We start from the raw sequence: 16,586 nt of genomic DNA, 5'->3' as shown, positions 1-16,586 counted from the left end.
ATCCCATGTGCCATATTTTGGCCTGCTCAAGCAACTTTGAGCCATTATTTATCAACTTGCCCCTATTAGCTTAAAATTTCACTACCTGGGAGAGGTAAGTAGCATGCAGACCTGAAGATATTATTTTATACTGCCTTTGCTACATCATTTAGTAAAATGTTAACTAAGAGTATCTCTGCATTCATTCTTTAGTATCCCTATCATTAATATTTCCTAACTAAAGAACTTATGTATGGCTTGGTTCATGGTATCTTTAATCTCCAAATATAAATTTAACTGTAAAAATTTAATAATTATGTGGGAACCACAGCTTCCAAATGATTGGACTACTATTTTAATACTCTTCTTGCCATAAAACAAAATATGGTTTTTACTCTTTCTCACAAAATATTTTCAGCTCATCCTGTTTTTTTTTTCCCCCTTACTGGCAGTGCTTCTTCAATATTACAATGGAACACAAAAACAAACAGTATTAGATATTTCACCAACTTTGATGCCTTCTATTTTGTGTATTGAGGTCAACATGATATTTTATTCTAAGTCTTAAGTTATTGCATGGAATGGAAGGGAGATCCTATTATTAAGAGAGAGCAGAGAATGACTATGATCCAAATGCTCTTAGTTTACCAATTTGAATTTTTTAAATTAAATTTGTTTTTTTATATAAATTTATTTATTTTAATTGGAGGTTGAATTTTAAAAGCAAAAAAGTTATCAACCTGACAAGTATTTCTACATGGACTGCCTGTTATACCACACAGTGATCTTGAAAGCAGTTCTAGTTTCAGGCTTGTTAAAAAGCATTCTATTGTATGCTCTTGTCTCCTTTGTCAAAGATAAGGTACCCATTGTTGTGTGAGTTTATCTCTGGGCTTTCTTTCTTCTTCCATTGGTCTATATTTCTGTTTTTGTGCCAGTACCATACTGTCTTGAGAACTGTAGCTTTGTGGTACAATCTGAAGTCAGGAAAGTTGCTTCCTCCAGCTCCATTTTTTCTTTCTCAAGATTGCTTTGACTCTTTGGGGTCTTTTGTGTTTGCATACAAACTTTGAATTTTTTTTTGTTTTAGTTCTGTGAAAAATACCGTTGTTAGTTTGATAGGGATTGCATTGAATCTGTAGATTACTTGGATAGTACAGTCATCATCACAATATTGATTCTTCCATTCCAAGACCATGGTATATCTCTCCATCTGTACACCCTCTTCAATAAGTGGTGCTGGGAAAACTGGACAACAACATGTAAAGGAATGAAACTAGATCACTTCCTAACATCATATACAAAAATAAATTCAAATTGGATTAAAGACTTAAATGTAAGGCCAGAAACTATAAAGGTCTTAGAGGAAAACAAGCAGTACACTCTATGACATACATCAAAGCAAGATCCTCTTTGACCCACCTCCTAGAGTAATGGAAATAAAAATAAACCAATGGGACTTAATTAAACTTAAAAGCTTTTGCACAGCAAAGGAAACAGCAAACAAGATTAAAAGACAACCCTCAGAATGGGAGAAAGTAATTGCAATTGAAACAACTGACAAAGGATTAATCTCCAGAATATAGAAGCAGCTCATACAGCTCAACATCAGGAAAACAACCCAATCAAAAAATGAGCAGAAGACCTAAACAGACATTTCTCCAAAGAAGACATACAGATGGCTAAAAAAAAAAAACACTAGAAAAGATGCTCAGCACTGCTCATTATTAGAGAAATGCAAATCTAAACTACAATGAGGTGTCACCTCACACCAGTCAGAATGGCCATCATCAAAAAATCTACAAACAATAAGTGCTAGAGAGGGTGTGGAGCAAAGGGAACCCTCTTGCATTGTTGGTGGGAGTGTAAAATGATACAGCTACTATGAAGAACAGTATGGAGATTTCCATAAAAAAAAAACAACCTAAGAATAGAACCACATGACCCAACAAATCACACTCACTGGGCATATACCCTGAGAAAACTATAATTGAAAGAGACACGTGTACTCCAGTGTTCATTGCAACACTATTTACAATAGCTTGGGCATGGAAACAACCTAGATGTCCATTGACAGATGAATGGATGAAAAAGTTGTGGTACATATATACAATGGAATATTAGCCATAAAAAAACCACACACACACACATTTGAGTCAGTTCTAATGAGGTGGATGAACCTAGAGCCTGTTATCCAGAGGGAAGTAAGTCAGTAAGAGAAAAATAAATATCATATATTGATGCATATATATGAAATCTAGTAAGATGGTACTGATGAGCCTATTTGCAGCAGCAGCAGTGGAGATGCAGACATAGAAAACAGACTTGTGGACACAGTAGGAGGACAGGGTGGGATTAATTGAGAGAGTAGCATGGAAACATATACATTACCATATGTAAAACAGATAGGCAGTGGGAATTTGCTATAGTACGCAGGGAGCTCAAACCGGGTGCTCTGTGAGGGGAAGGATGGTGTGGGAGGGAGGCTCAAGAGGGAGGGGCATATGTATACCTATGGCTGATTCATGTTGATGTACAGCAGAAATCAACACAATATGAAAAGTAATTATCCTACAGTTAAAAGTTTAAAAAATGGCTTTCTAGTCTTATAGTGCTACTGTATTGGTTAGTTAGTTTCACAATGTTAAATTTGACTCATCAGGGATGATATATATTCCATTTTCAGTTATATGAAAGTTCCCAACAAACAAAAGTCTAGAACCAGATAGTGTCATTGGTGAGTTCTACCAAAAGTTTAAAGACGAATTAATACCAATCCTTCTCAAACTCTTCCCAAAAAATAGAGGACAAAGGAACATTTCCAAATTAATTTTATGAAGCCAGCATTACCCTGATACCAAAATCACACAAAGACGCCACAAAAGAGAAAATTACACTATTAAACATAGATGAAAAAATCCTCAGTAAAATATTAGTAAACCAAACTCTAATGCATTAAAAGGATCATAAACCATTATTGAGAGGAATTTATTCCAGAGTTGCAAGGATGGCTCAACTTCTGTAAATCAAGCTATATGATATACTACGTTAACAAAATGAAGGATAAAAATCATATGATCCTCACAATAGATGCAGAAAAGCATTTGAAAAAATGCAACACCCACATATGATTTTTTTTTAAAAAGTAGGCATATAGGGAGCATACCTCAGCATAATAAAGGCCATACAAGATAAGCCCACAATTAGCATCATTCTCAGTGTTGAAAACTTGAAAACTTTTCCTCTAAGATATTCAACATGGCATTGGAAGTCCTAGCCAGAGCAATTAGGCTAGGAAAAGAAGTAAAAAGCAATCAAATAAAAAAGGAAGAACTAAAACTGTTCCTGTTTGCAAGTGACATATTATATATTTAAAAAACAAAAAAATCTATTAGAATAAACAAATTCAATTTGTAGGATGCCAAATAAATATTTTAAAAATCTGTTGTGTTTCTATATACTAATTGAATTAGCAGAAAGAAAACTTGAGAAAACAATTCCATTTATCACTGCATCCAAAAGAATAAAAGATCTAGGGAAAAATTTGACAAAGGGACCTGCCCACTGAAAACTGTAAGACATTGATAAAAAAATTGAAAAAGACATAAACAAAAGTAAAGATATTCCATGCTTATGGATTGGAAAAAATAATATTGTTAAAATGTCCATTCTACCAAAGCAATCTATAGATTCACTGCAATCCTTATAAAATTCCAATGACATTTTTCACAAAATAGAACAAACAATCCTAAAATTGGTATAGAATCATAAAAGACCCCCAAATAGCCAAAGACAGCATCAAGTCATGTCCAACTTTTGCAACCCCATGGACTGTAGCCTGCCAGGCTTCTCTGTCCATGGGATTCTCCAGGCAAGAATACTGGGCTGGGTTGCCATTTCCTTTTCCAGGGGATCCTCCCAACCCAGGAATCAAACCCAGGTCTCCAGCATTGCAGGCAGATTCTTTACTGACTGAGCTATGTGGGAAGCCCCCAAAATAGCCAAAGCAATAGAAAAATGGACAAAACTGGAGACATCATACTCCCTGCTTTGAAACTATATTTCAAACCTATAATAATCAAAACAGGATGAAGACTATACTTTCTGGGATTATTTCTGTAGTTTGTTACTAGAGAAGTTTCTCTGAATGTGTGGACTACCCAAAACCACAAGGAGGAGGCACAGCAGTCTCTCCTGAATACGAAGCCAGCTCTTGGTGTTGCTTCTGCAACTGCCATTAGTCACTGATGATTGTTCTCTTCCTTTCGGAGAGTAAGAGGGAAAGAACGTTGTCTGAGCGGAAATAAAACAAACAGTATGAAATTCACACAAAATGAATGCATAGATCAATGGAGCAGAATAGATGTCCCACAAATAGACCCAAGCATGTATGGTCAATTAACTTATAACAAAGAAGCCAAGATTATACAGTGGAGAAGGGACAGTCTCTTCAATAAATGGTGTTGGGAAAATTGGACAGCCACATGCAAAAAAAAGGAAGAAACTGGAGCACTATCTTACATCATACACAAAAATCAACTCAAGATAGATTAAAGATTTGAACATAAGACCTGAGACCATAAAACTAAAAGAAAACACAGATAGTAAACTCCTTGACACTGGTCTTAGCAATGAGCTTTTTAACTGGACACCAAAGCAAAGGCAACAAAAACAAGAAGAAATAAATTAGTGGGATTACATCAAACTAAAATAGTTCTGCATAGGAAAGGAAACCAACAAAATGAAAAGACAAGCTACTAAATGGGAAAAAAATTTCCAAGTCATATATCTGATTAGAGGTTAGTATCCAAGAATACATGGAAGAACTGTAGAAAAAGAATCTTCATGACCCAGATACTCTTGATGATGTGATCACTAATCTAGAGCCAGACATCTTGGAATGTGAAGTCAAGTGGGCCTTAGAAAGCACCACTACGAACAAAGCTAGTGGAGGTGATGGAATTCCAGTTGAGCTGTTTCAAATCCTGAAAGATGATGCTGTGAAAGTGCTGCACTCAGATGCCAGCAAGTTTGGAAAACTCAGCAGTGGCCACAGGACTGGAAAAGGTCAGTTTTCATTCCAATTCCAAAGAAAGGCAATGCCAAAGAATGCTCAAACTACCACACAATTGCACTCGTCTCACATGCTAGTAAAGTAATGCTCAAAATTCTCCAAGCCAGGCTTCAGCAATACGTGAACCGCGAACTCCCTGATGTTCAAGCTGGTTTTAGAAAAGGCAGAGGAACCAGAGATCAAATTGCCAACATGCGCTGGATCATGGAAAAAGCAAGAGAGTTCCAGAAAAACATCTATTTCTGCTTTACTGACTATGCTAAAGGCTTTGACTGTGTGGATCACAATAAAATGTGGAAAATTCTGAAAGAGATGGGAATACCAGACCACCTAACCTGCCTCTTGAGAAATCTGTATGCAGGTCAGGAAGCAACAGTTAGAATTGGACATGGAACAACAGACTGGTTCCAAATAGGAAAAGGAGTGCGTCAAGGCTGTATATTGTCACCCTGCTTATTTAACTTCTATGCAGAGTACATCATGAGAAACGCTGGACTGGAAGAAACACAAGCTGGAATCAAGATTGCCGGGAGAAATATCAATAACCTGAGATATGCAGATGACACCACCCTTATGGCAGAAAGTGAAGAGGAGCTAAAAGCCTCTTGATGAAAGTGAAAGAGGTGAGTGAAAAAGTTGGCTTAAAGTTCAACATTCAGAAAACGAAGATCATGGCATCTGGTCCCATCACTTCATGGGAAATAGATGGGGAAATAATGGAAACAGTGTCAGACTTTATTTTGGGGGGCTCCAAAATCACTGCAGATGGTGACTGCAGCAATGAAATTAAGAGATGCTTACTCCTTGGAAGAAAAGTTATGGACCAACCTAGATAGCATATTCAAAAGCAGAGACATTACTTTGCCGACTAAGGTCTGTCTAGTCAAGGCTATGGTTTTTCCAGTGGTCATATATGGATGTGAGAGTTGGACTGTGAAGAAGGCTGAGTGCCGAAGAATTGATGCTTTTGAACTGTGGTGTTGGAGAAGACTCCTGAGGGTCCCTTGGACTGCAAGGAGATCCAACCAGTCCATTCTGAAGGAGATCAACCCTGGGATTTCTTTGGAAGGAATGATGCTAAAGCTGAAGCTCCAGTACTTTGTCCACCTCATGTGAAGAGTTGACTCATTGGAAAAGACCCTGAAGCTGGGAGAGATTTGGGGCAGGAGGAGAAGGAGACGAGCGAGGATGAGATGGCTGGATGGCATCATGGACTCGGTGGACGTGAGTGTGAGTGAACTCCGGGAGATGGTGATGGACAGGGAGGCCTGGCATGCTGCAATTCATGGGGTCGCAAAGAGTCAGACATGACTGAGCGACTGAACTGAACTGAACTGATCCAAAATATATAAAGAACTGAAATAACTCAATAACAAAAATCCAATCTGATAAAATAATGAGCATAGACTCTGAACATACATTTTTTTCTAAACAGGCATACATATGGCCAGCAAGTACATGTAAAGGTTCTCAGTATCACTAATCATCAGGAAAATGCAAATCAAAGTCATAATGGGATCTCACCTCATACCTTTTTGAATGATTATTATAAAAAAAAAAATAACAAGTGCTGGCAAAGATGTGGAGAAAAGGAACCCTTGCCTACTGTTGGTGGGACTGTAAATATGTGCAGCCACTATGGTAAACACTACCAAGGTTCCTCATAAATTTAAAAATAGAACCATACCATATGATCCAGCAGCTCCCCTTCTGGGTATTTATCTGGAAAATAACTGGAAAAGATATTTGCACTCCTCTGTTCATTGAAGTATTTACAATAGCCACGCTGTGGAAGCAAGCTGAATGTCCACTGACAGATGATCGGATAAAGAAGTAATGTATAAAAAAGAATGAAATCTTGCTATTTGTGATAACTTAGATGGACCTTGAGGGTATTATCCTAAATGAATAAGTCAAAGACATACCATATAATATCATTTATATGTGGAATCTAAAACCGAATAAAATCAAAACAATAAAACAAACAAAAACCAAGTACATGGGTACAGAGAATATATTGGTGGTTGCTAGAGGCAGGGGTTGGTGGAGGTGGGTGAAATAGATGAAAGGGGTTAACAAGTAGAAACTTCTAGCAATAAAATAAGTAAGTGATGGGGATATACTATATAGCATGGTGACTATAGTTAATAATTCTATACTATATATTCAAAATTGTTTAAAATTTTTCATCATTTTCATCACAAAAACAAAAACTGTATAACTATGATGGACTATATTTAATAATTCTATACTATATATTCAAAATTGTTTAAAACTTTTCATCATTTTCATCACAAGAACAAAAACTGTATAACTGTAAAAATTAGTATTAACTGAACTTACCATGATGATCATTTCATCATATATATTAATACTGAATCATTATGTTATACACCTGAAAATAATATGTCAATTATATCTAAATTTTAGAAGAGTTATATCAAAGCTTGCTATTAGAATAAATGTAGATACATATGGTTTAAGTATATTTAAGTCATGTCCTCATCTCACACGCTAGTAAAGCAATGCTCAAAATTCTCCAAGCCCAGCTTCAGCAATACGTGAACCGTGAACTCCCTGATGTTTAAGCTGGTTTTAGAAAAGGCAGAGGAACCAGAGATCAAATTGCCAACATCCGCTGGATCATCGAAAAAGCAAGAGAGTTCCAGAAGAACATTTACTTCTGCTTTATTGACTATGCTAAAGCCTTTGACTGTGTGGATCACAACAAACTGTGGAAAATTCTGAAAGAGATGGAATACCAGACCACCTAACCTGCCTCTTGAGAAACCTATATGCAGGTCAGGAAGCAACAGTTAGAAGTGGACATGGAACAACAGACTGGTTCCAAATAGGAGAAGGAGTGCGTCAAGGCTGTATATTGTCACCCTGCTTATTTAACTTATATGCAGAGTACATCATGAGAAACGCTGGGCTGGAAGAAGCACAAGCTGGAATCAAGATTGCTGGGAGAAAGATCAATAACCTGAGATATGCAGATGACACCACTCTTATGACAGAAAGTGAAGAGGAACTAAAAAGCCTCTTGATGAAAGTGAAAGAGGAGAGTGAAAAAGTTGGCTTAAAGCTCAACATTCAGAAAACGAAGATCATGGCATCGGGTCCCATCACTTCATGGGAAATAGATGGGGAAACAGTGGAAACAGTGTCAGACTTTATTTTTGGGGGCTCCAAAATCACTGCAGATGGTGATTGCAGCCATGAAATTAAAAGACGCTTACTCCTTGGAAGGAAAGTTATGACCAACCTAGATAGCATATTCAAAAGCAGAGACATTACTTTGCCAACAAAGGTCTGTCTAGTCAAGGCTATGGTTTTTCCAGTAGTCATGTATGGATGTGAGAGTTGGACTGTGAAGAAAGCTGAGTGCCGAAAATTGATGCTTTTGAACTGTGGTGTTGGAGAAGACTCTTGAGAGTCCCTTGGACTGCAAGGAGTTCCAACCTGTCCATTCTAAAGGAGATCATTGGGTGTTCATTGGAAAGAAGGACTGATGCTAAAGCTGAGAAACTCCAATACTTTGGCCACCTCATGCGAAGAGTTGACTCATTGGAAAAGACCCTGATGCTGGAAGGGATTGGGGGCAGGAGGAGAAGGGGACGACAGAGGATGAGATGGCTGGATGGCATCACGGACTCGATGGACGTGAGTCTGAGTGAACTCTGGGAGATGGTGATGGACAGGGAGGCCTGGCGTGCTGTGATTCATAGGGTCGCAAAGAGTCGGACATGACTAAGCAACTGAACTGAACTGAAGTCATGCCTAGCTTTTGCTGAGAGTATTACATAGAGTAGAATTTTCCCTTCTCAGAATGATTTACAGGATTCTTGGCCAGTTCGTTGATTTTCTGAGTGCTCTCTTCTTTTTTCACGTCTTGCGTATATTTTTTGAAACTCATTATTTTTTTCTGCAAGTCTATAAATAATAAAAGCTTAGATGAAACTTAAGCGAGTAAATTTTAGTCCTTTTCAGAAGTTCTAGTGAAATATTTACTTTCTTTTTTACAATTTAGTTGGTTGGAAGGAATGAGGCCATAGGGTGGTAAGAAGAACTGTATTAGGAAACAAGTACTGTTTGAAACTGCAATATGGGGTTTTTTGTAGAATTTAACATACTTTATTATAAATAATCAAAAGTTTGTTACTGCCTTGCATGTTTACCACTAGCAGGATAATGTCATTTTCTTCTTTTTTAATTTTGTTATATAAATATCATTGGTTCATGAATAACAAGAATTATGATACTTTATTCAGTGATTTTTGTGTAAATACCTAAGATGGAACCAGTTCAATCCAAATTTTAATTGTATACCTATTATGTGTGTAAAAATGTGCCACATGTTTGATTTATAAGTGTTCAGACAAAAATACATGTATTCCAAGTGCGAGATTGTTAACTTTTAAAAAAATAGGATGTAAGGAGAAAAGTCATTCCTTTAAAATGCTTTTAACATAATGTGGAAACATTTGAGTCACAAATAGATGATCTTATGCACCTAGACAAACATAAGCACTAAATAAAGAAGGAAATATTCAGTAGGTGATATTGAATACTTTGTTGGACAGGTCACAGTCCTCATGAGCAGAGCAGGGAACACTGTGGTAGATTTAGTGTTATCATATATATTCTCACTGTTATTGGGAAAAATTATTTTAATTGTGAAAATGGGCATGAATTCTTCTAAGGCTTTATTAGAAGAAAACAATGCAAATATTTGTTGAGCAAAAGTAGCTATATATGAATTATCTCTGACCACAAAGAAGTTTTCAATGTAGTTGAAGAGTTAAGGCATGCATATGTGAAACCATTATAAACATAATGGAATGAGAACCTACCCTACTTTTTAGGGTAAGCTGTCTTTGTCCTGGAAGTTTTCATGGAAGAAATGGGGATTTGAGATGTCTAGTGAAGAATTCATAGACTTCTTCATGTGAAATTTCTCTTTTACAATAGAACCTACTGTGGTTATTATTTGGCACGCTTATTGTAAGCAATTAATTTCATTGTAGCATGCTAGGGATGATGATCACATGTTTTGAAACCAAGCTACCTGAACCCAAATTTGGATTCCACCACTTATTAGCTATATCACTGTAAAATGGGAATAATAGTATCTTTCTTATAGAGTTATTAGTATTAAAGAGAATAATGTATCTACATTTCATGGGAATAGCATGAGATCTGGAATCTGACAGACCTTGGTTCAAATCCCAATTCTGCTACTTACCGGAGACCTTAGGCACTTGAGTTTCTCTAAGATTTCAATCTTCTCATTTCTAAATGGAGATGATAAAACCTAACTCAAAGGGCTGTTTTGATGATTAAATGAAGCAATTTATGTAAAGCACTTAACAGAATACCTGACATCCAATAAAAGCTCTATGAATAATTTTATGTTGTTATATAATCCAAATCATGTAGAGACTTCAGTTTTATCTTTTTATTCATATTTTAGGGTGAACCTGGTCTGCCTGGATACCCAGGGAACCCTGGTACCAAAGGTTCTATGGGAGAAACTGGTTTGCCTGGATTACCGGGGACCCCTGGAGCAAAAGGACAGCCAGGCCTTCCTGGATTCCCTGGTAATACTACTTTTCTTAAATGCTTCTTTCCTTCCTTATTTACTCTAATCTATGTCATAAAGCAACTTCTTAGTTGACAGACCTCTGTTTTATTTCTCAATCAGATACTGACCAGCAATGCAATCTCGAACTATCTCTTTTACTTTTCTTTCCATAGAAAATGAAAATGGGCATTACCAATTCAGCAGCACAATATCCTGTGGGCAGAGAGACTGGTGGAGCATTTTTGAGTCTAACTGCTAGCCACAAGTCAGTTAAGAGGCCTTACTATTTTTGTAGGCGGTAATGTACACTACCGTTGCCTACTGCTGATTCTCTTAAGAGTGTTGTCCTCAGGCACACAGTGGGTAGCTGTTGGTAGAACAATTATACAGTTTATTCAAATGATAAGGACTGAGTTGTGCAAGCAAAGGGTCTTAGCACTATAATCAAGTAGGTGATCTGAACTTGATAAAGTATCTGCTCTGTTTATGTTTGTCTTTATTTTTCGCTTGATTTTTGGATTGCACTGTGGCACAGCTGGAGTGAATCTTTGATTATCTTTTCCTTAACCTTTTAATTAAAGTATAGCCTAGATACAGTAAAATGTACAAGAAAATAGATGAATGTTTACGTGTGTGTGTGTGTGTGTGTATATATATATATATATATATATATATTCATGTACCCACCACACATATCAAGGTATAAAACAATTCTCTTACCACATGAAATTTACCTATGCCCCTTCACAGTGAACCTCCCTCTCCCAGGTAACTACTACTATAACTTCTGTCACTACCAATTAACTTTACCTGTTTTTGGAATTCACATTAATGGAATCATACAGTATATATCTTTGTGTCTAGCTTCTTTCACTCATCATTATGTATATAAGATAAAGTTATCTTGTTGCCTGTCAGAAGTTTGGTTTTTTAATCATTGCTCCATAATATTTCATTGAAGAAATAAACATAATCAACTACCTATTCTCTTCTAGATGGACTTCTGGGTTGTTTTCGGTTTGGAACTACAAAGAAAAAAGATGCTACTAATATTCTTTAACATGTTTTTTAGGGGCCTACATACTCATTTCTCTCACACAAAAATTTATGTGTTAGAATTACTGAATCATAAAGTAGGTGTACATTTCAGTTTAGTAGATGGTGTCAGTTTTCCAAATTGGTTTTATACCTCAGATTCCCACCTGCAATGTATGAATGTCTACGGGTAGTTCCTGGTGGCTTGCCATGATCATATAGTGGTTAGTACTTTGTGTTGCGAAGTGTCCAGTTGTCTGTATCCTTACCTCATTTGATATCATCAGTCTTTTTAATTTTAGCAATTTTGGTCAGTATATAGAAGTATCCCAATGAAGTTTAAACTTACATTTTCCTAGTGAACAATAACATTAAATATCTTTTCATATACTTATTGGCCATTTGGATAGCATTTTTATGAAGAGCCTGTTCTAAGTCCTTTTGCTCTTGTTTAATGAGTTATTTGCCTTTTTTTTTTTGGTATTGATTCAGAGCAGTCCTTTATATATTCTGGATATGAGTTCTTTGTCAGATACATGTATTACAAATAGATTCTGTTGCAAATTTGCCTTTCACTCTTAATGCTGTTATGTGATGTTAATTTTAATAAAATCCAATTTCTTTTTTTTTAAGTCTTCTTGTTGTTTAGTCACTTAGTTGTGTCCAACTCTTTGCAACCTCATGGACTGTAGACAGGCTTCTCTGTCCATGGGATTCTCCAGGCAAGAATACTGGAGTGGATTGCCATTTCCTTCTCCATTTTAAAGTCTAATTTCTTACTATTCTTTCATGGTTAGTGCTTTTTGTATCTTATTTAAGAAATATTTGCCTACTCAGGTTTATGGAACTATTCTAATTTTTTCTATAGCTTTCACTGTTGATGGTTTGATATTTAAGTTTATAGTCTGTCTCGAATAAAAATAGTTTTATCATATGATTAGGGATCAAGGTTCATTTTTTTTTCATATGAATGTCCAATTGCTCCACACTGGTTTTTTTTATTTTAAAGAAACTAAGTTCTTCTTTACTTCTGATAATCAAAAGACACAATTAAAAAATGAATAGGGAAGCTACACATTAGGACAAAATACTTACAAAACATATATCTCATAAATGACTAATGTCTGAGATATATAAAGAACTTCTGCAACTCAATAATAAGACATGCAGTCCATTTTTTTTTGAATGAGGAAAACTTGGAGCAGGTATTTCACAAAAGAAGATAAGACGAATGTCCAATAAACACATGCAAAAGTGATCAATATGAGAAATGCAAATTTAAAACCACAATGAAGTATCATTACATTTCATTGGATCAGTATATGTTATATAAGAACCTGGAGCAGCTGGGATTCCCAAATATTGTTGTTTGTTTATAAATCAGAGCATATAACCATTCTCTGACTCAGCAGTTTCACCCCATCTAAGTATTTATCCAAAGATAAATTAAGACTTGTGTCTACAAAACTACTAGTGCAGAGATATTTATAGAAGCATTATTCATAATAGCTAAGTAGACCAGGTTTCCATAAATAGAATAGTGTTCATAATAGCTAAAACCTGACAACAACCCAAATGTTCAACAGTACACGAATGGATTTTTAAAAATTTGATATATCCATACGATAGAATCCTATCAGTTAACTACCAGTATAATATGATGGTAATTATTTTTATTATGAATATATAATAATGCCAGCCTCTAAATAAATCAGTATAAAACTTAAAATTATTCTTAAATCATCAAGCAAACACCAGTATGTTTGGGGGTTTTCTTTCTATTCTTTACTGTTTCTATGCTAACATTCTAAATTGTAGCTTTGAATTGTAGCTCTCAAAGCAATGCAGTTTTTGTTTATCATTAAATTGAGCTCTTTACTCTAGGAACCCCAGGCCTTCCTGGACTGAAAGGTATTACTGGTCCTCCTGGGAACCCTGGCCTTCCAGGAGAACCTGGTCCTGTAGGTAAGAATGAAAACTAAGGGTTTGCCATGCTATAAAATTAAGCCTTTATTCATTTTTGGAAAGTTAAATCATTTCTGGGAGCTGTACGCGTTTTCAAGACAAACATGCTAATCATTCACTCCGTACTACTTGTTAGATACGAAATGAACAATTCTTAATAAGATTTGCTTAAAATTATTATTATGGGAACTTATTTTTCAGGCTCACTTTTTCCAAGGAGTTATTTCAGGTATCCTATAATAGTAGATAGAAGCTCTCATTGTTTTAGAATGGCAAAGTGTAGTTTTGCTTGTTTACTGTTCTAAGCAAATCACTCCTTTTGGCCCCCTATGAGGCCTATAATTCACCCCACTTCCATCCTCCCCCACACACACACACCTTGCTTTTTTTATATATTCTAAAGGTAGCTTAAATGAGAAAGTGAGTTTGAATACTGAGTGGATGATAAAACAGTTCCTTATTCTCATTATCCTTTCTTTCTTTTCCACAAGGTTTCATGACTTAAAGAAATGTCCCAGAGACACTCTGTCTTTTGGCTAGAATTATTTGAGGCTAAAATTGAAAGAATTGGGAATATAGGAGAAAAAGGAAATTTAGAAGAAAAGTGTAACCTGCTGTACTCTGTTCTTTAGGTGGTGGAGGTCGTCCTGGGCCACCAGGGCCTCCAGGTGAAAAAGGCAAACCAGGTCAAGATGGTATTCCTGGACCAGCTGGACAGAAGGGTGAACCAGGTACTATATTTTTTTAATTGTCCTTAATTTTCTAATTTCTTCCTTGTCTACTTTTAACTTTTGCCCTTATGTATCCATAGTGAAATTCTTCCTTATCCTCTAAGCTACTATACACTTCTCCCTTGCTAATAACCTTCTTCCTGAGAATATTACCTCACATTTATTGAATCAAGTTGCCTCCCTCTTATGAAAAACTGCATAATCTTTTATTGCTCAATTTTCCGTGTCAAGAAGCTACCTAGCTTTTTTTTAACTACTCTGGATGACCTTCTTTCACCATGTAATCTATATAATATATATAAACATATATATATATGATATGTGTATTTAAAAATATACTTAATACTCATCACAAATAGAATATAAGTTTATATAATTTTTTCATGTTCAAATTGTAGTTCCATGTTGGAAATAAGTCTTCTCCATGTTTCATATAATATACATTGTAGCACTTGCTAAAAACATAAATAATCCAAAAATAATTTCTTCTTATTTCAGTTATTATTATCTGTTTGAAGGTTTTGGGTTTATGTTCTGACAGGTCAACCAGGCTTTGGAATCCCAGGACCCCCGGGACTTCCAGGACTTTCTGGTAAACTTTAACAAAGCACGTTAAATCAGTCAGTAAAAAGATAATATTCTCCAGTACGCTTATTTTTTTCATCTCCACATACAACCCCAGACAACTCAAAGTTAGTGTTACATCTTAAAGCATTTCTTAATTAGCAACTTAGTATAAGCTATTGTACTATAAAAAATGCACAATTAAGAAAATTTATATACAGATATTTCTCCATTAACCTCATAAATAAATGTTAAGGAAATGATAAAGAAAGCAAAATTGTAGGAAGCATTAGGTTTCAATAAGTTTTTCTTTTTTTCAGTAATTTTTTAAAAAACTCTTTTAGCCAGAAGAAAAATGCTTTTTTCTCTCCATGGAAACCAAAATGAAGATAATATAAGTAAACTATAGAAATATGTACCAATCATAAAAATGTCTATTGAAAACTCCATTTTAATTTATAGCTTGCATCTTGGATGGTATGTGTGCACACACATCTACCTCCCTCATTTGTTTTTACTCTCATTGCAAGCCCCAAGCAGTTAATTAAATGACTAAATGTGTACAGATATGTATTTTTATGTTCTTAAATGACCATCAGCTTTTATGGAGGATTTTTTCAAACCACACATAGATCACTTAGAAATTCCTGTATTCCTTTTATGAATCCAACATAAAAATTATTACTCTAATGTACAACTATTATATTGCTCTCCAGCATGTCAGTGGTATAGAAAAGCTGTTGAAAACAGTTTGTCTAGGTTGTGATTCTAAATCTTGGATGGAATGGTCTTTGGGGACACACAGCAACCATTGAAGATCATATCTTTCAATGGTCTCAAGAATTTGTCTCGAAACAGATGGGGGGACACCTGTACACCCATGGCTGATTCATGTCAATGTATGACAAAACCACCACAATATTATAAAGTAATTAGCTTCCAATTAAAATAAATAATTAAAAAAATATTTTGTGTTAGGAATTTCCTCTAGCTATCTCTAACCTATTCTTGTAAATATTTTATACTTTTGTTTTTTTCTCCTTTTTTTCCTCCTAACTACTGGTCATGTAATCATTGCTCTATCTCCAACACAAAGGATATCTTTTAGAATGCAAGTTATTATTGTTTCTATATTTCTATACATACTCTAACAAATAAATAGTTCTGATAACAGATAAACCTAAAATAGAAAAAATGAGTTTTCTGGATGGGTTGGAGATTTGGTAGGAGGTAGAAATGACCTTAGTAAATTCTGTTATTTTTTCTAATAAGTGGGAGTAGCTTTAGTCTTACAGGCAAGCCTAATTAGTATTCAGTATCACTTAATATGTTCTATAACATGACTTTGCTTTCATAGGTCAAAAGGGTGATGAAGGATTACCTGGCATTCCAGGAAACCCTGGCCTTCCAGGTCCAAAGGGTGAACCAGGCTTTCATGGTTTCCCTGGTCTGCAGGGTCCCCCAGGCCCTCCTGGTTCTCCAGGTCCAGCTCTGGAAGGCCCTAAAGGCAGCCCTGGACCCCAAGGTCCTCCTGGGAGACCAGGTATGTACATGAGTGGTAGGGGAATGGTCTATTTATTAGTCCATTTTTGCTGGCAGGTTATTCAGTCTTTAGGACATTAAAATCTGCAATCCAAAGAACTTCTTAAAA

The 16,586-nt window shown here is 35.7% G+C and overlaps 1 protein-coding gene across 4 annotated transcripts in view; it reads left to right on the top strand.

The window, feature by feature from the left end:
- The window catches only part of COL4A5 (collagen type IV alpha 5 chain), a 254,630-nt gene that overhangs the window by 213,276 nt on the left and 24,768 nt on the right, over positions 1-16,586 (top strand). For all 4 annotated transcript variants that reach the window (XM_005700226.2, XM_005700225.3, XM_018044170.1 and 1 more), the window contains 5 exons: positions 10,530-10,656; positions 13,560-13,640; positions 14,273-14,371; positions 14,913-14,963; positions 16,293-16,478. In XM_005700226.2, coding sequence (XP_005700283.1) covers positions 10,530-10,656; positions 13,560-13,640; positions 14,273-14,371; positions 14,913-14,963; positions 16,293-16,478 — 544 coding nt within the window. The remainder of the gene's footprint in view (positions 1-10,529; positions 10,657-13,559; positions 13,641-14,272; positions 14,372-14,912; positions 14,964-16,292; positions 16,479-16,586) is intronic.

The sequence above is a fragment of the Capra hircus genome (genome assembly GCF_001704415.2).
Source record: "Capra hircus breed San Clemente chromosome X unlocalized genomic scaffold, ASM170441v1, whole genome shotgun sequence".
NCBI lineage: Eukaryota > Metazoa > Chordata > Mammalia > Artiodactyla > Bovidae > Capra > Capra hircus.
Note: the sequence above shows the minus strand (reverse complement) of the source record. Positions and strands in the feature narration are given on the sequence as shown.